The sequence below is a fragment of the Fistularia commersonii genome, chromosome 17, assembly GCF_037954325.1.
Source record: "Fistularia commersonii isolate RoL2024-O1a breed Wild chromosome 17, RoL_Fcom_v1.0, whole genome shotgun sequence".
NCBI classification, from domain to species: Eukaryota; Metazoa; Chordata; class Actinopteri; order Syngnathiformes; family Fistulariidae; genus Fistularia; species Fistularia commersonii.
The window spans coordinates 9690956-9711437 of NC_141300.1; the positions used below are offsets into that span (position 1 = coordinate 9690956).

At 39.6% G+C, this 20482-nt stretch overlaps 1 protein-coding gene across 1 annotated transcript in view; it reads left to right on the forward strand.

Moving 5' to 3' along the window:
- Positions 1-725: 725 nt before the first annotated feature.
- LOC147224999 (homeodomain-interacting protein kinase 3-like) overlaps positions 726-20482 on the forward strand; it is a 31461-nt gene continuing 11704 nt past the window's right edge. Inside the window, exons 1-7 of the mRNA XM_086162970.1 lie at positions 726-874; positions 3375-4405; positions 4632-4823; positions 4971-5152; positions 15983-16106; positions 18850-18969; positions 19790-19876. Of these exons, the coding sequence (XP_086019096.1) occupies positions 850-874; positions 3375-4405; positions 4632-4823; positions 4971-5152; positions 15983-16106; positions 18850-18969; positions 19790-19876 (1761 nt within the window). The 5' untranslated portion in view covers positions 726-849. The remainder of the gene's footprint in view (positions 875-3374; positions 4406-4631; positions 4824-4970; positions 5153-15982; positions 16107-18849; positions 18970-19789; positions 19877-20482) is intronic.

Consider the following 20482-nt stretch of genomic DNA (forward strand, 5'->3'; position numbering starts at 1 on the left):
CGTCTGTGATATTATCAGTCTATGTGCTTAACTAGTCCAGATGACAGCAGAGACTCTAAAATAGAGTAGTGGGGGATCTCTAAGGGTCCAATTTCTCTCTGGCGGACTGCATATGGAGGGGTTTGCGTCTTGTGTATTTAAAAGCACTTGAGTAAGTGTATCGTCAATGTTATATCGCATTTTAAAATCACAGGCAGTTGCAACTTTAACAGGAAAAGCTGCAGAACAGGTGTATCAAAACAACTCGTAGGCCATAAATGGATTGTGCCACATGCCCTGCGCTTTAACTGATACACTGTAAATCAATGTTCTCTGTAATGGCTTGTAATAGCGCCCGGTTATAGCAGCTGCACTCGACATTGGCGTTGTTACATAAGTTTTTTGGTTCGAGTAAATGTTTTAATTTATTAAATATCAACGACATGTTTAAGTCATATGTTTTTCGAGACTCTCTCTCTCTCTCTCTCTCTCTCTCTCTCTCTCTCTCGCCCTCTCTCTCCCCTCCCCAAAATTCCACACATGCGGAGAAGCAACAGCTAGCAGCAATGGCTGTCGCGGACGAGGCGTAATAACATGCAAAAGTTTAGAAACATACATTCCTCGTCCTAAGAAGAGGCAAGAGCAACGTTCGACGAAACCTCAGACGGCACCGCGAATTACGGGTCATGACTTCCTGTCGTTATAGTTAGTTATTTGCGTTATTCGGAGCTTCAAATGTACGAAAAGTCTCTTCGTCTTTGAACAAGATGGCAGCAACAGCAGCAGCAGCCGCAGCAGCAGCAGCTTCGTTGCAGGGTTTAACTGTGATGCGAGTCCCTGTCGTTAGCTTATTCTTTGACACTGTGGGTGATGTACTTTGCTGGTCTTACTGAAGGTAGGTCTTCTTTATTAACTAAACATTTATAATAACACTCTGGGTCACTTGTGGGTGTATTTTTAATGCTCGTAACGTCGTACGGAACCCCGTTTATAGCTGGCTTGTTTGCTAACTGTTAAGCTAGCCAGTTCCAGAGTGCTCTTTGCCCCTAATAGTGGAAGCTAGAGTGTATCGTCAAGTTATATTTAAATACAATTTGTGAATTGTTCACATTCACCACCATTTATTTTGTGGAGTGTACGCGACATTAATGTTGCCGAACTAAAAATGTGTAACAGCGGAACTATTGCCAAGTTACAAACACTTCACGGGTTATAAGTATGAATTCGATCGTGGCTTGCTGGTTTGTTTGTTTGTGTCCGAGCTATTTATGAGGAACACTATAAAACTGCTTTAACATGCCACTAAAGCTGCCTGTCACCAAATAATACAAGTTTCAACAGGTGTGTGGGGCGATGGGAACGTCACACTTCCCATGGGAAGCCAAAAAAATAAATACCCACACACCTCCCAAATGTTCACTCTGTCCTAGATTGATCAGCAACAAATCGCATGTACAGCTGGTATTCCTTTACAGCTGTGAAACACACCACAAACACGCACACACACGTCTGACACATAGCTCTCCATTTCAGGCCCAGATCTTGTGGTCCCACTGAGTGTCAGGCTACGCATTTGGCAGCTAAAGAATAGAGCATGTGGTATCACAGCTGTGTCTGTACAGGTTTCTCTAAAGCCATGAAGCTGTTTTTTTTTTTAATCACAGCTGTCATGTATACCAGACCTGCAGCAGTGGGTTTTGAATATAGAAGCTCTGCCCTGTTAACTGAGCAATACGAACAGAACAGGGGCAGCATATTAAAGACCATAAAGAATATCCCATTTGCTGTCAAGGAAGTTCCATGTTAAGTTTTATATAACTAGCCTGACCCATTTTGCACAGTGAGCGATATTGTTCCAAGTAAAAGTCGGAACACCTTTTTTCTCTGCTTTCAACTGTGTCAGGATATCTGATAAAAGTCAGTGCAACCTTCCCCTTTCTAATTGTGAGAAGTTAAGGGAGTTTGATTTGTCATGTTGGTTACAAGGCACACCTCTGTGCCTGTCTGAGCCTGTGTGTGGCAGCGTCAGTGGTTAGGCAGGTCACTGGCTCCCAGCAGGCCTCTCTTGTCAAACAAACTTAGAGCTGAGACAAATTGCCTGGTGTGCAGTTCTGTAACATTTATGGTTAGGCCTTGAAATCAACTGTTGAGAATCAACTGTTAAGGAAGTCTCTGAAAGCACTCAGGAAGTGAGGCTGAATGACTTGGTATGTTCACTGCTTATCATCAAAGTCTAGACCTGCTGTAATGGGAAAAATGTTATTCTCAAAAAAAAAAACATATAGTTATGAAGACTAAATAAATTGATGGCCTCTGACATTCAATGTGTCCTATTTCATTATTAGTAGCCTGTGTTCTCTCTCATCATAATAGAGTGAAGATGGTTCAAATATTATCTCACAGAGTAAAGGCTGGCTACATTTACTTCTCTCACACACACACACACACACACACACACACACACACACACACACACACACACACGCACACACACACACACTCACACACACGCGCAAATATATAAATATAAATAAGATTAAATTATTTCAAACAGTAAGAAATTTTGAACCAAAAGTGCAGGTCTCAGTTAGAGACCCCATTCTCTCCAAAAGTAGCATTCTTTCACAGTGGATTGAGGAACATAGAAGTGAAATAAATATTCTATGCTTCCATTATAAGCCAATATCAGATTTAATGCAAGCATTTTTGTTTTTTATTTTCATTTACTAGAATTCAAATGTGCCATGAAGATAATAAATGACAAGGCAACAAAATTTGCAATCCAAATCAAATCCATTCAGTAGGCTGACTACCGCATGAATGAATTTACACTGTTAGTGGTTTTTGGATAATATTACTTTGTGAATAGTTTTGTTTGTATAAATAATTTCCACACTTTAATCTGCTGTATACATGTATTTGTAAAGTCAGTAACACATAGAGGACTCATCAAGTTTGAGGGTGTACGGTTTCCTCCCCTGCATCCCTCCTGTCTGAGTTTCGAGTTTGTAATCGACCCTCCAGTTTAGCATGCAAGGACAGGCCAGCAACAGCAACAGGCTTCCCCCATCTCCTATTACAGTGTATCTCTTCCCCTTTCCAGTATGGGTGACATGATAGTTTTAGTTGTGTTTTGGTTTGGCAGGCTTTATGGTGGCTTTATTTGGAACCCAGTCGTGCTTCCAGAGAGGGTGATAGTGAAAGTGGTTGTTTGCTTTTGACCAATGTATCTTTCTGTTTGCTAATTTTAGTCATGTTATTTTTTCAAGCACAATTGTAAATTATATTTATTTAATGCCTACCAGGTGTTGCAGGTAAAGGCAGTTACAGAAATGAAATACATGTAATATTTACATTTATATTTATTTATATTTTGCAATTTTTACTTCCTTAAGGTATGGCCTCACAAGTCTTGGTTAACCCATTACACCTGCACTCAGCTCAAACAAGTGCCTTAGGAACCAGCAGTGGTACCAGCAGACAGCCAGGTGAGGTCCACCGCGGAAATAACACCAGCAGAGTCTTTCAGCCCCGACCCCCACCCAAGACGTACGTGATAGGAGTCAACTACGGTATTGCCTACCCCAACAACGTAATCCCATCCACAGCTGGTGCTGATTTAGAAAGACAGCTTGAAGAGAGGGAGGAGTGGGCTTTGCAGACGCTGGTATTACAGAGTGGAGACATCTTGGATAGACTAGGACAAGATCTCTCTCAGATCCAGGACCAGGATTCTCTTTGCCAGAACAGAAGTGCACAGGAAGTAAGACTTCATAGAGACCAGGGTGGAACTCCATCAGTGGGAGGGGAAGGTGGCTTGGACTGTGGGCTATCAAGGAGGGCTTTCATTGGACTTGAAGAAGAAGGGGAAAACAACAGAGTAAAGGAAAGCGGGGGATACGTCAACCCTCTTGGTACCAGGGTGTCAAAGAAATGCGAAAAGAAGATAGGTGAAGTTGGAGAACGACCGCAGGACAACAACTGCGTTAAAGCCATGCAGATAGTGGAGAAGGCATCTACTCTTTCCTCACTTCCTCCAACTGTAGCCATGTTGCAGATCAACACTGGGAACAATGGAGATACTGTTAGAGCAGGGGGTGAAGGGACTCTGCCCTCCCAACACAACAGGGTCGAAGCTTTGACTGCTATTGGAATTGAATTGGATGGGACCAAAATCAGGCCTAAGGGCAGTAATGAAGCAGTGGCTGGAGCAGCAGTAACCAGATCTGGAGCAGGAGAGGGAGACTATCAGTTAGTTCAGCATGAGGTTCTGTGCTCCATGAAGAATAGCTATGAGGTCTTGGAATTCCTTGGTCGTGGCACTTTTGGTCAAGTGGTGAAGTGCTGGAAGAGAGGAACGAATGAAGTAGTTGCTGTGAAAATACTGAAGAACCACCCATCCTATGCACGTCAGGGACAAATTGAGGTGAGGACTTATACATTTTTCTTCTGTGAGTGAAGCAAATATATCAGACTGCTATGTAGTTGAATCAATAAATTAGATAAAAATCAAACTGAATTTTGCTGTTTTTACTTTTATAAGATTTTTAATATTTTCAGATTCAAAGAAAATTTTATTTAACCATGATGCTGTTATTCACTTCATTCAAACTAAATTCAAATCTATTTTCATCCATGTACTCATACTTAAGGTGGAGATCCTGGCCCGACTGAGCAGTGAGAATGCAGATGAACACAATGTAGTGCGTGCTCTGGAGTGCTTTCAGCACCGCAGCCACACTTGCTTGGTGTTTGAAATGCTGGAGCAAAACCTTTATGACTTCCTCAAGCAGAACAAGTTCAGCCCACTGCCACTCAAGATCATCAGGCCTATTTTGCTACAGGTGAAGTCACTGCTTTTCAGTCACACTTACCTATTCATTAAACAAAATTGTTTACCAGGCTGTGTAAGCTGTCTCATGACTTTGACAAATAAGAAAGCCTGTATTTTATGGTCAAAGCTTTATATTGTGGTGTGTCCAACTTTGTAGGTGGCAACAGCCTTAAAGAAACTGAAGTCTCTGGGTTTGATCCATGCTGACCTGAAGCCGGAGAACATAATGCTTGTAGACCCTTCTAGGCAGCCATACAGAGTGAAGGTTATAGACTTTGGCTCAGCAAGCCATGTTTCCAAGGCTGTCTGCTCCACTTACCTGCAATCCAGATACTACAGGTAAGATGATGCCCTTTTTGACGTATCATAGGTAATCCCACAGTAGACTGATTAATCAAAAGACTAATAACACAAAATGACATTTTGCTTTGTCATATGAGCGAAATACTTTGTCATTTAGACAGGGAACTTCATGACCCTTTAAATTTCATTTGAAGCATACAATGTGTCCACAAAGTTTTTGCCAAGTGTGAAGTTTCTTCTGAAAGGAACTGACATACCAATAATATTCACAATATTAAAAAAAAAACAAAGGAGGGACATGTCTACTTGCTTAATATATTCTGGGGCTGCATACCATTGCTGGTTCTACTAAGAGTTATCGTGTATTATTATTTCCTACACAGGACAACTGTATGCTGTACAATGGTCTTTGAGAACATCTTACCTTGCCGTGGGCTGTTTTGCTTCTCTTTGCTATATATGAACATGAATACTTTTTTGAATGGGTAAAAGACAGCCATCAGTCCAATACAAATAATATTGCAATTGTAGTGTTTACCAGATGAACAAGGAGAAAAACCTAACTGTGTTACACCAACGAAACAACCCAAAAAAAAACAACACAGTGGATTGGTGTTGTCATCCCCCCAAAAATACTCTGCTTTTGTTCTAATGCAGCCTAGGATTGAGTGAATCAGGCTGTTCTCAGTTGACTTAAGACTCAGCTATTGTCGCTGGATTTACATTGTCATCAATGTTCACAGTTAGTCATTGACAGATTCATTATCACTGTTTGGCTATTTTTATTCTAAAAAGCTCTTTTTCTTTTCTCCGATACTATACATTATCCTGTATCTGTGTTGCTGACAGTGTACTACATAACATCTTGTTTGTGCTCATGTTTCAACCAAAATTCTTTATCCTCGGCCTGACTTGAGGCCAAGTTAGGCAAGGTTTTCTGTAAGGCCTGCAATATGCCGGCGGAAACCATGCAGTCATTGCTTCATGTTATTTTTCAAACCCAAATGGGGAATTTACAATACAGACTTCATTCTTTAAAAATTATGCTAGATGGAAGCATTAAATGATTTTACTTAACTTCCTCCCTAATAGGGACACATCAAACTTCCCACCCATGTTTTTTTTAAATTTTGTACTTGAAATATCACTCAGATTTATTTACGCAAGTATCAGGAGATATTATTGGCTTTTGAAAGCACCTCAGTGTAGATCTCTCAGTTTAGTGTGCGTTTCTGTGCTCCCTGTACTTCCAACAGTTTTCAAGGTTACGGTGATGATTTATGTCTCACTCGGATAAAACAGGAGCCGCTGTACAGGATCAGGGTAACATGACAGTTGTGTTGATCAGGCTCAAGCACACAGTAACAAGCCAAGAGAGAATCTCACAGAAATGTACCAGTGGAATATTAAGAGAGTATAGTCAGTGTCTTCTACAAATCACGAAAATGATAATTTTTTAAATCCAACCGAACCTTAGATCTGCTGTATAATCAGAGATCTAATAAATGGAGATGGGAAAATGACTGATCAAGTCAGACACAGCTCAGCAGAACTGGGTATATTGCTAACCAGCCTATTAGCACAACAAAAACATTCATTTCCTCACAAGTCTGTTATCTGATCACACATAGAGTGTTTTCAATACATCTTCACCTAAACAGGAGATTATATTTAAGTCTTCTAATATTATGTCAATCCTTAAAACCAGCAAATCACTCAGAAAGATTACATTCACTGATTTAATACCACCTACCCACTGTGTTCATTTTTAATTGATGGTCAATGTATATACAGCTTTAAGGAGAACGCTGTTCGCATATCCAAATTTTAACAACCTTGATGATAAACAATCAAACACAAAGTGTTTTCCACAAACAGACTTCTACCAACAGTAAGGTTGTTAATTTAAAAAATAAAGCTAATATAGTCAGTGTTTTCTCTGAGGCCTTATGTCAAAATTTGTGCTTCTTAGTACACGTATAGAGCAGTTAGCGTGCTTTCCAAATAACTTTAAATTATGCTAGTGTCTGATGTAGTGTGGACAATTGTGGATAAGCAGGCTTTATCTGTTGGATGGATAAGAAACTCTAGGGGTCCGATTATGAAAATGGGTTTTCAAGTAAATAGGGGATTGGGATATGATTGAATCATAAATCCACGTTTTCCGAAACTGCATCTCACTAAGAAAAATCTTGATGTGCACTGATAGACAGACAGACAGACAGACAGACAGACAGACAGACATTTTATTGATCACAGGAAATTCAGGAATAATGATTCAAGTCTCTTTCTGGCAGAAGAAACAGAAACATTAGTATTGTTATGCCACCATTTTTTTTTTGTTTTCCTAAACACAGAGCAGAGCTAATTAACACTGTTATATTTGCTGTAAGGACTCCCGACTGGTTGGGGTAACTTACCTGAGAACAAGAAAATTCATTGTCCTCTTTCATATAATTTCTTACAACCTATATTGATGACTATACTTGCATTATTGTATGTAATGTCCCCTAATTTTCCCCCTCTATTTATCTTTCTTGGTATTTTTATCTTTATCTTTCTTTGTTTTAACAATTTATGTGCTTTTAATTTATTACTGTCACGGACATTATGTAATACTCTTTGTATTTCTTGCATCTATATATGTGTATATCATACTTTTCATTTTGAAACAAAGATATAGAAAATTACATTTTGCAGCTTAAATCAAGGAAGGCGTGTTTAAATATGAGGTGTATGTAGGCGTATATTCTGAATGTTGCAACATGTGCACTTAATTAAAAAGGCCTTTTCTCGGCTGTCTTGCTGTTTCCAAATCATGTTAATTCCCATTTCATTCTCATTATGTGATATAAGTTCCTGCCAAACAACATCTGAATTAGCTGATTATCTGATTTAGAGGACCTCCTGTCATGCTATAGACAGGAGGTGCTATCCTGTCATTTTTTTTTTTTTTTAATTTCGCTTCACACAAATAGCATATCAACATTATAGTACTTTGTTTACTGACACAAAAGTAAACAACACAGTTTACTCATGGTTGTGAATTTATTTGGCATTCTGCATGGAATTGAGTATGTTAGCACAACAACAATTTTCATGTAACTGAACTTAACTCAGACAGAATAGCAAAACAATATGTCACACTGTTATGTCCACCTGCACTTAATTTGCCGCACAAGCAAAACATTCTTGATTTGAACGCACTGTGCAAAAAGGAGATTTGGGTCTTGCTCTCGCTGGTTATTTATTTCTTTATATTTTCCAAAGGCTTAGTGAAGTCTTGCCCCAGCTTTTTAGGGCTTCTCTTTTATGTAATGCAGAATGCTGTGTTGACCTGCACAATCTCACAAGGACTTTCACTTTTTTTATTCTACTTAATGTTTCCATTTGGTTGCTTTCTTTCTTCTTTGCTTGCTCTATCTGTCTTTCCTGCATGTATGCATTTTTGGGTGCATGCCAGAATGCATGTGTGGCGGGTCTGTGCTCAGCAAGTCACACCCTGCTCTTGCATAACTCTGAGGAACTGAGATGATTATATGAGGAACAGCAACATGAAATATTTGGCATATCTCCTAAGGTCAGGGCAAGACTGAGAACACACTTGTGAAATTATCCCAGCTTTGTAGACTTGTATTACAGTCACAGTTCCTGCAGAAAGATACATTTTATATATTATACAAAGGGGAGGATTGGCCAATAATTTTATAGTATATGCTATAAATGACACATTTAAGGTTGTCCAAGAATGCAAGAAATTCAAGTGTTTTTTTTTTTTTAATATTTTTAGGTACATTTGTTCCTATTATTCTCATTTACCTACACTCTCACTAGCAAATTCCAGCAAGTATGTTGAATTCAATTGGGCAAACAATTGTGGACACCGGCAATGTTGTGTAATCCATGTGATACAACGTTTACAATTATGTCTTTTGCTAGTGTACTGGCCACACCCACTAGTCTATTCAGTGTTGTTGCAACACTGCTTTTATTTCCCAATAAAATCACTTATTCTGTTTTTTAAACATCTTTTTTGATGTGCAGATTACAAAAGAAATCAGTTTTTTGCCAAATCAGGTTTTTGCCAAAAGTGTGAAATGGACCAGTTTCACACATTCCCATGACACGAAGAGGTCCGCCACTTTTAAGCCCCCCCCCCCGAGAGCTGAGGATGCACATGAAGCTTTAGTTGTTTCATAATACAAAGGCTTTGCTCTGCAGTTGTCCAATTTAAGTGTGTATGCGTATGTGTTTATATAGTGTGTGGCTGTTTGTGCTTTGTCTTTGACTGGGGCTGGAAATACCACTATCATATTTTAGTCATTTAGATCCAGGAAAAGCATTCAGACATTCCTGGGTTAGAAGGGTGTGTTATGTGTGCTACTGTCCCTGTAACAGCTGCCAAGGCTGGATAGTTCATGTAGGTGATACAATGCATCCACCATGGTTCAAAGTAGGTAAATTCAGATGTGATCATTTTCTTGGTGAAAAGAAAATTGGTGGGTGAAGGTTGATAACTTGACCTCAGTATAAATTTGTATGTTTGAGGTATATGTACATTGCATCAGAAGATTGACTACACTGTTCTGTTTCTTATCTACATGATTATGTAATGGTAGTCTTGGGAAATTGTTTGTCTGGTGTCATTTTGTTAGAGCGCCAGGTTATCAGTAGAGCCCTTTAAAGTAAACATCACCTGTGCTCTTTTTGTGTAATGCCTGTACTCAATTGTTACCAGACTGAAGCCGTTTAGAAGAAAAGCACTTTCACTGGCTTTTCCTAGAAATAGATTACAGCATTACCACTGTTCACCGGTAAAGGCCAAATGGAATGACAGTCAGAGATACCCCCCCCCCCGCGTACTTTGCTGAAAAATCTTTCTTTTTTTTCATCGTTTGACTCATCCTGCACCTAAGGGAATTCACTACTTTAGCTTCTAGTTCATATATGTTATCAGTCAGCAACTGAGAGAGGGCTCTAATAAGTATGCAATTTGGCAGACATCAGTGTTATGTATGTGTGTGTGTATATACATATTTATATATATATATGAGTGTATATGTATATATGTATGTGTGTGTGTGTGTGTGTATATATGTATATATATACACACACACACACACATATATATGTGCGTGCGTTTGTGTGTGTGTTTTGTTTTGAGCTTGAACTTTGATTTTTATTTTTTTATTTATTTACAAGTGTAACTTGATAGAATGTCCTAGTAGAGGCTATTCAGTGCTTGCCTTGCTCTAATGTGTCGTTACCATGGTAGCATGACACAGCAGGGCCTGGTGAGGTGACTGTTCTGTCCTGTGGGGGCTGGTGACGTCGAACCATCTCTCACAATGAAAATGGAGCACTGGGCTATGTGAATAATTCAGCTAAGCAGATCAAGTGGAAGGAAAGACGACAATCATATTAGCATGCTCACAGGCTGGGGCAGGTTGTTACATCTAGGTGTGATCTGTATTGATTTTCCCTTGCATTTAGATGTTTCGTTAAGAAGCTTCGATTTAATGTGGATTCTGCTCGAAATACAAAATTCTTGGAAAGTTTTAAATGAAGATGCATATGCATTCTACTTTATTTCTAATCCCAGGTTCTGGATCTTTTTAAAATCATCTTTATGTTGAAATGAGCTTTACTGATACCTCAGGAGATACCACTTTACTGGTATTGCACACAAAGCTTGTCATAGTTAACACTGTTGTAAGAAGCGGAGAAGCAATGTGTATGTTGTGGCTGTGTGTCAAAAGCACAACCTGCACCTGGTGCGAGAAAGTACACAGCTCTTTATGAATAATACATCAGTAGGGATGAGTACTGAAACCTTGTTTTAAACAGATACCGGGGGTAAATTATTAAAGAAAGGAGAATCAATAACCAAGAATGAAGAAAATAGTTTTCTTATTTATAACCATGACTTGAAAATTATCTTAAATTTTATCCCAGTAACACTGTTACTGGTGAACATGTTTGTCAATGATGCTTCTTACTATTTCCATCTTTCTGAATTGTAAATGAGAGGTTGGGCAGCTCTCAATGCTGTCATACAGTGACACACAGTGATAAGAATAAGAATAAGTATAAGAACAACTTTATTTATACCGAAGGATAATGTTGATCCAGACAGACAAAGATGCCCTCATACAGGAAGGCATGTACTTACCACAGAGAACTAAATGCTCAAAATTGTGGTTGTTCTTCAGTTGACTATCTCGCAAAATCATCAGTAACTTGTTCAAGAGACACTTTCGTGATAAGATTTTTTGATGCCATGCTACATTAGCTAATGCTAAAGTCTATGCTTTGAAACAACTGCCTGGATTATAAGTGACTAAAACATGCAGACATTAAACTCACTCAGTGCTCCCTGTTCAAGAGCTTTCATGGGGAGCACACATGATACACACACATGCAAACAAATTGACACTACCTTAACTTTATTCATGTAACAGGTACATACATCCAAGCATGTGGCTACACAGCCATCAGCTACTTATCAGAACTAAATTCCAAGGATAACAGATTGTACAATATATTTTTAAAACCGCTTTTGCACCAAATTGTTGACCTCTTGTCCGGTGTTTATTTGCTGCTGTCAGTGACTCTGCCTTGTATCAAGGTTAGCCACTTGTTTTTCCTGGCATACATCTATGGTTTGAACATTTTTCAAGTCAGCTGGTTTTGCCAAACATTCTGTTGCGATTTCACATTCATGTAATATAGCAAGGGTTATCAAACTAAATTAGCTGCCTGATAACTGTACAGATAAGGGAGTATATTATCAGTTCAATGTGTCAATTAAAAAAAAAAAGTGTGTGTGTGTGTGTGCGCGCGCGCGTGTGTGTGTGTGTGTGTGTGTGTGTGTGTGTGTGTGTGTGTGTGTGTGTGTGTGTGTGTGTGAATATACATGTGTGTGTATATAAACACAGTGGCAAGAACAAAGATTTGATACACTTCTGATTCTTCATCTTTTCCCACTTACAAAGCATGTATCCATCCATCTTCTCTGGCTCATACGGAGTCGGATTGTGGGGGCAGCTGCAGAGGCAGTGAGGCCATGACCTCCCTCTCCCATGCCACATGGTCCAGCTCCTCTGGAGGGACCCCAAGGCGTTCCTAGGCCAGCCTGGAGACATTGTCTCTCCAGTGTGTCCTGGGTCTTCCCTGTGGTCTCCTCCCAGATGGGCATGACATGCCCGAAATACCTCGAGGTGTCCAGGAGCAGCTCTACTCCGAGCTCCTCCCTGACGACCAAACTTCTTACTCTATCTCGAAGGGAGAGTCCAGCCATCCTGCGGAGGAAACTCCTTTCGACCGCTTATATCTGCAATCTCATTCTTTCTTTCACTGCCCACACCTCCTGACCACAGTTGAGGGTGAAAATGTAGATTGACCAGTAAATTGAGAGCTTCGCCTTTTGGCTCAGTTCCCTCTTTGCGACAGACCGGTACAGAGTCCGCATTGGTGCAGATGCCGTACTGATCCGCCAGTAGATCTCCCGCTCCATCCTTCCCTCACCAATTAACAAGATCGAGATAGTTGAACTCCTCCGCTCGGGGCAGGACCTCTTAACCGACCGTTGAGCATGGAAGTGGAAGCATAATTGTTCCGAGATGCTTTTCTGCAAAGGGGACAGAACGACTGCACCATATTGAGAGGTGTAAGGATGGGGCTATGTATCGCAAGATCTTGCCCAACAACCTCCTTCCCTCAGTTAGAGCCTTGAAGATGGGTCGTGGCTGGGTCTTCCAGCATGACAACAACCCGAAACACACAGCCAGAGCAACTAAGGAGTGGCTCGTAAGAAGCATCTCAAGGTGCTGAGTGGCTTAGTCAGTCTCCAGACCTAAACCCAATAGAAAATATTTGAAGGGAGCTGAAAGTCTATATTGCCCAGCGACTGCCCCGAAAACCTGAAGGATCTGGAGAAGATCTGTATGGAGGAGTGGGCCAAAGTCCCTGCTGTAGTGTGTGCAAACCTGGTCAAGAGCTGCAGGAAACATTTGATCTCTGTAATTGCCAACAAAGGTTTCTGTGCCAAATATTAGGTTATTTTTTTCTGATGTATTAAATACTTATGTCATACAATAAAAAGCAAATTAATTAATTAAAAATCATACAATGTGTCTGTGTGTCCGTGTGTCTGTGTGCGTGCGTCTGTGTGTGTGTGTCCGTGCGTCTGTGTGCGTGCATCCGTGCGTCCATGTGTGTGTGTGTGTGTGTGTGTGTGTGTGTGTGTGTGTGTGTGTGTGTGTGTGTGTGTGTGTGTGTGTGTATATTACCTTTTTATTGTAATGATGCACATTATGACAAATGGGATCTGCTTTCTACATATTGTGAGGTTTGATATAGGAAGATCTTTGGTAAGATTTTTCTGGGTGTTTTCCAGAGTTCTATCATGTTATGCTTTATATCATATAGAATGATTACACATTTGTCTTCAGTACATGTCCGTAGTATTTGTTCAAAGTTTTCTTTCCTCTATACATATTGTTGTTTTGCTGTATAGTCTGCAGTGTTTGTTCTTGTTGTAATTGCTGCTCAGTAGTGTGACTAGTTAGTTCTGGAACCCAGGAACCCAGTCTGGCTGCCAAAGTGTGTGTGTGCACGTCCGCTTGTATGCTCGCGTGCCTGTGGGCGCATGTGTGTGTGTGTGTGTGTGTGTGTGAGTTGTTTGCATTTCTGTTATTCATGTGTTATGCGATGAACTGTTATGCTCTGGAAAGCTGGGGCCATTTCTTTTATGACTGGCAGTTTAGCCAGCAACAATACACATTCACACCCAACCACACAAACCACACAAAACGAACCCAAAATCCTCTTTGGGTTTGTTTTGTTTGTTTGTGTGATGAAGTGTGCCATAGCTCTTTTGTAAACATTTCATTTGCAGACATATTGAAGAGATGAGTCTTCAACCCTTAGTAGAGCAAATCACATCACCTGTAAATTTTCTATTCTGTCCCTTCATCTGTGTCATGAAAGTAACTGATCATTCACTGAAAGTTTTAGAGATAAATTAAACTGAAAATTAAAATGCAAAAAATATCCAAAGATACAAATTCAAATTTTCTCCTGATGTGCCTGTCCAAATTTCATTCAAATTAATGTCAGTCAGGAATGGTTTGACTTTTTCTGCATTGTACAACAAAACAAAAACTAGAGGTACTTTTATGAATGTGAAAAGAAGTCTAAATTGTCATTGTAATAGTCATTATTATTTTGCAGCGGACAGTGTATAAAATGCAGCTGGACCAGGCAAGTGTTAACCGTGGGATCAAAATTATTTGTGAACATTAATCTATGGTATTTTCAAGGAAATTGATTTTTGTTTCTGTGTTATTTGTGTGATTATACCTTGCGTAATGGTCACACCAATACAGTAGCTATTTCAAAACTTGATCTAGTCTCCTTCAGGGTTGTTCTTGGTATTGCATATTTCTAGTTTTTCCTCTTCAAGGAGCAATAGGAAATGATAAAGAGTAATTTCCTCCTCTCAAAGACGTCCGAAATGCTGTGCAGCAACAGTTGAATGTTTCCATGCACACTGGACACATGCAAAGGGAAACACACATGCTTATAGTCACACATACTAACTATAACTATAAATTATGGCCTTGTTTATCCCCCTTTAATAGTGTTACATTATAGACACGCATCCCTATGTTGCTCGGTAACAGCCATTTCCTCAGTGGTCGTGACAGCAGCAGTTGCTATTTGCAGCAGTGTTTCTCAGCTTTTGTCCAGGTCTAATAGACTATTGTTTTCAGACAGCTCACATTCATACTTAAGCTTCAGCATTACTAGTCTCCTTTGAATTGCACAAGGGATGAAGTCCATTCACTGAAGGACGTGCATTTTTTATATTGCACAATGACTGGCTGCATTTTTAGTGGATATGACTTAAATGTCCTTTGTTTGATTAACTAAATAGCAGTGAGACTGATTTCTTGTACAGGTATTGTTTTTGAAACACAGCCAAAGACTCATAATTTAAGAAGGCATAGGATTTTAAAGATTATAAATAAAGAAACAGCAAAGTTATAAAATATACATGAGTGCATTAAAAAGCTCCTACAGGTCCTGAAAAAACCTTAATATGTTCCAAACACTACAGCAATGGGTTAGATATTACAAATGATTTTAAAAGTAATTTTGTCTTGTTAAATTTCTGTTGTACTTTCTATTCAAAAATGTGTAACTGTAAAAGTAAATCCAAGCACCGGCACATATGTTTTGAATGCAACTAATACATTGGGCAGATTGTTCCAGATGCAACGTATGCCATGAAATGACTGCTCTGTGGTCAATTCTCACTGTACTCCGATAACTGTTTAACAACGGATAAAATTATAAAATAAAACTAACACAATTACAATTGAATTTTATTTACTTGTTTCAATGTGACACACGAGGTTACTGGTAGGTCTCAGTTATTGCAGAAGAACGCACTTGCTTGTCAGCCACTGAGGCTAATTGATCTCTTTTTTCTAGTTTTATTTGTTATTTTGAAAGGTGTTAATATAGGGGAACTGTTTTTGCATTACTTGGGAGTTAGAAATTGAAAGCATCGCAGCGTATAGTGTACTGTGGTAACCGTTTTTTTTTCCTCTGTTATAGTAGTTCAGTTGTTTTTCAAATCTGTAAAGCTTTTTACAGTTAATATTGACTAATTATACTATTTCCAATGTGTTTATTGTAGTTTGAAAGACAATCAAGGAGAAATAAGTGACAACAAAGCCATGACTAGCCTTGTTAAAGAACTCTTGCAGCAAAGTTCTGGACATACTATTGTCCAGTGAACCCTGTACTTAAAGGAATCTTTTGTATAACCCTCTGCTTCTGTTTTTTTCTCTGCAGGGCTCCAGAGATTATTTTGGGCCTACCATTTTGTGAAGCTATAGACATGTGGTCACTGGGGTGTGTAATAGCTGAACTGTTCTTGGGCTGGCCCCTTTACCCTGGGGCTCTGGAGTACGACCAGGTAAAAATTGCATGCTCTTGTGTGCACACACATATACACACGAGAGTAAAAGTGACAAAGTTTTGCTACTCTTCCTTGACATGAGTTATAAGCACATTATTGGCCACAATCATATTCACACATAAAGATTATTATTTGAGAACATAAAATGCTTACAGTTTAATTACTTGCTTTCCACTTTGCGTGGCATTCACATGCAACAGGGCAGTAAACATATAACAGAATCCTTATTTGTTTTTGTTCCTTGATAGCCTTTTCCCTGTGCTAATATAGTTCAACAAATCCAACTTAAAATCCGCCTAAATTATAATCTATCCTGACTGAATGAGGAAATTCTTCCTGGCATTGGGTGATAATCTTCCCACAGTGTTGTTCAATTTCAGCAACACAACTGGGACTTTAAAACGAAGTCCCCTGGTGAGTGAGAGGGAGCGTGGGAAAAGGTCCACACCCATTTTACAGTCTAGTATGGTATTACTATGTGTTTGTCTGTAGGCAGTGCTAGACAGATCAAAGGCAAGTTCAACAGCTGAGCAGTTTATGAATACAGAAAGGTATTGAAAACATTTGATCTTCTATCCCCCGTGTTGCATTTACTTTGCTAGAAATTGATATTTAACCATTTAAGGTCATCCTTACTATCCCAAGTTCTCCTTTCCTTCCATATTCAAAATGCCAAATATGTTCTAAATCAGTGGCACAGATCATAAATTTAATAGATTTATTTGTGTTTACGTTGAGTGCATCTGCCTACTGGGTTGGTATGAGCATCGTTGATAGTGCTTTGCTGAGCAGTAAACCTCAGCCGTACCAATGGGCCATGCCAGCACACACACATACGCCTGCACATTGAGCCACCAAAAACATGCTGTGCTTTGCCCAGGCCTGCTGCAGTTCCACTCTACACAGCAAAATGTATTTATAAACATAAGCCTGAAAGTAGCGAGACGCACACGTGCAGACTCACGCAGACACACACACACACACACACACACACACACACACACACACACACACACACACACACACACACACACACACACACACACACACACACACACACACACACAGACAGACAGACAGACAGACAGACAGACACAGTCAGGCAGTCAAATATGCACAGTGATGGGTTTCAGGACACTGTAAGCAGGCTCTCCAACCAGTGCCTCTGGTCACTCCAATTCCTTTTTCTGGGTATTAAACCATTCACACAAATGCCGCAACACATCACTGTAGGATTTTCATTGGTCTTGGAATTTCTGGGATATTTTATGGTCATAGTGAGAGAGGACATGAAGGTAGTTGGTGTGAGAGAGGAGGCTACAGAGAAAAGGGCTAGATGGAGAGGGTTGATTTGATGTAGCGACCCCTGAAGGGAAAAGCTGAAAGGAGAAGAAGAAGTAGGGGGACAGACTGAGAACACATTTGTCTCTTATTTTTTTTCCATGCCTGTACTGGCCAAAAATCCAACCTTTTTTTTTCCTAGGTGTCTGCTTCAGGGTTTCTTATTGAATTACAGATTTGCCAAAGGTCGCTACTTGACTTATCGCATTTTCATACCCTACCCTATGGTCTGACATGGGCCCTTGGAAGAAGGCTTTCTTCAGGGATTACAAAATCAGAAAACTGAAGACACAAGGCCACTTGTGGAGTAAAACTGTATTTCACACAGGAACAGGAAATGTCAAAGTGTCAGTGGCTAAACGTAGATTTAAAGTGCTTAAAGACACTTGAGGGAACATTCATGGCTAATGTGTTGGTCAAAATTAAGTTGAAACTGAGAACATTTTCTAAGTATGAGGTAATTTGTGGGTACCCTTAGCAAGAAGAGAAACATATGCCTCTTGTTCTCTGTCTCTCAGACCATCCACAACTTGGACAGCATTGTTGGCAGGGTTGCCAGACTAAATTTGATGCTCTGGCTGGTCCACACATATATATTTAGTGTGGAATTTTAATGAATATGTTGGACGGACATGGCCAAATTTAGTCAGCACAATACGTATATATTGAAAATTTGCAAAGATGTCTTTCTTTAAAATATTTCTACATCTAGCTGAAATCTTAAGGCAAATGTCAACAACTCTTCACACTCCTGCCAATGTATGTTTGGCTTGTTTGCTGCAGCTTCCGCAGGCCTGCAGAGCACTGTAACTGTGTATGGCTGGCAGAGAGTTAAAGGTTAAAGTGCAGGAATGCAATGTGCTGTATTAGACACCCAGTAACTTATAGACTGGCTATTGAGCAAATATTAAGTTACGCAATGTAACATAACTGCACAATGTTTATATTATGATTACATTCCTTTCGGATTAGTATTTATGTATGTATGTATGTATGTATGTATGTATGTATGTATGTATGTATGTATGTATATGTCAATGTTTAAGCCTCTTCTAACCTCTAGATTTTGTGTTGGCCTGACATCTCGACAAATAGCTACACATAGTGGAACTGCTTAAAACAAATGCTAGAAGAACTGAATGGTGTATGGTTCATCAATCTTTCTAAGAAAGCCAAATGCGTTGAGCAACAGAAAATAAGCTATTGATTGACCACAGTACTGCTGATCTGCTGGTGTACTTCCCAAACTGCCCTGTCCATGGTTAAAAATGTAGTCCCTCAACTAAACTTTAATGACACTAAAGAAGCAATTAAATTGATTATTTTTTTCCTTTCCCATTCTTTCTCTGGCTTGTCTTTCTCCCCATCACTTCCTGCCCCTCCACCTGTTCCAACTCAGATAAGATACATCTCCCAGACACAGGGCCTGCCTGGTGAGCAGCTTCTCAACAAGGGCACCAAGACCTCACGGTTTTTCTCTAAGGACTCAGACTCTCCGTACACTCACTGGAGATTAAAGGTACCAACTCACTATTCAGGCAATATAGAAACATAATCCCATACTTAATATTTAGATTTTTAAAGAAAGTATCGTCCTTGATCACTAATTTGAGGACATTTGCTTGGGAAAATTAATTTTTAATCCCTGTCGAGTGAGAAAACTCTGATACTTTAAATGCTTTACCCAGTTGGAAAGTGACACAGAACAGAACAGAGTAAAGTTCGCATACACTGAGAAAATGTCCAAGAAAGGTGAAATGCTGTTTACCTCACTCAAACACACGTGCACGCACATACACACACACACACACACACACACACACACACACACACACACACACACACACACACACACACACACACACACAGCTGATTCCAGATGATTCCAACATTTTGAATAAACATAAACTCGATATATACCTCTGTTCCTACAAACATGCAAACATGCAAACACAAAGCTCACTAACACTTTGACCCTCCTGGTTTTTATGGTAATATTAATTTCCAGTGCTTGTGTACATTTAATCCGGCAACGGCTTCACAGTCCCAACCTCTTCCTGTTATCTCTTAGATATCTGTTAGTTATTAGGTAGTTGTCAATACTTTTGACCTACATGCATCATCATTAAAATCTTGCACTAGTGTCTGGTACATTTTGATGCTGAGCACACACACACTTAATCAACCATCGAAGATGTTTCACCTCTCATCTGAGAGACTTCTTCAATTCAGGGAACTGAGAGAGTGCGAAAGAGAGAGATGAAGTTGAATATGCCAACATTCTCTTTAATCCTCCATATTTTAAATGTTCTGTCATTAATATTGCTGTTTTACTTCAGACAACAGAAGAGCACGAGAAAGAGACGGGACTTAAATCCAAAGAGGCCAGAAAATATATCTTCAGCTGTTTGGATGACATAGCACATGTAAGTCGGAACAAATATTTGTTTTTTTATGAATGCCAGTTGTTTTTTCAGAAGTCACTTGCCAATATCTCAAAAATAATATTCTCCTAAAAAACCTCATGTCTGCAGATCCTTCTGTAGTCCTGGGTGTTGTTCCAGAAAGTATAGAACTTGTCTGGCATTAGCTTAGGGTTTGGAGTCAAGTGAAAATGCTGCATCTTAGCTCCAGTTTTCACGTCAAGAACATCTGCTCTGTGGTATCTAAATCTACTCCCAAGTATGACGTTCTGGCACTGTAATTTAGTGACAGACAGGTGCATAAGAGATGGAGCATCCCTTGAATTTGTAACATTCCTCAAAATTTTGTCAATATTGATAGCATTCCTCAATCCTTGTCCAGGATCTTGAGCTTCTACTGTAAAATAGAAATTGAATTAGCAGCAACACTTACACCCTTACACTCAAGGTGAGAATATTAATCATATTTAATTAGTCTTCATGAAGAAGACAAGCGTTGGACCTAGTTTAACCTAGCCCGGACGCGTGTCACTGGGGCCCCTTCCTGGAGCCAGTGTCCATATGTGCACTTGAAACCAACACACCTTAGTCCACAGTTCTTTGATTGAC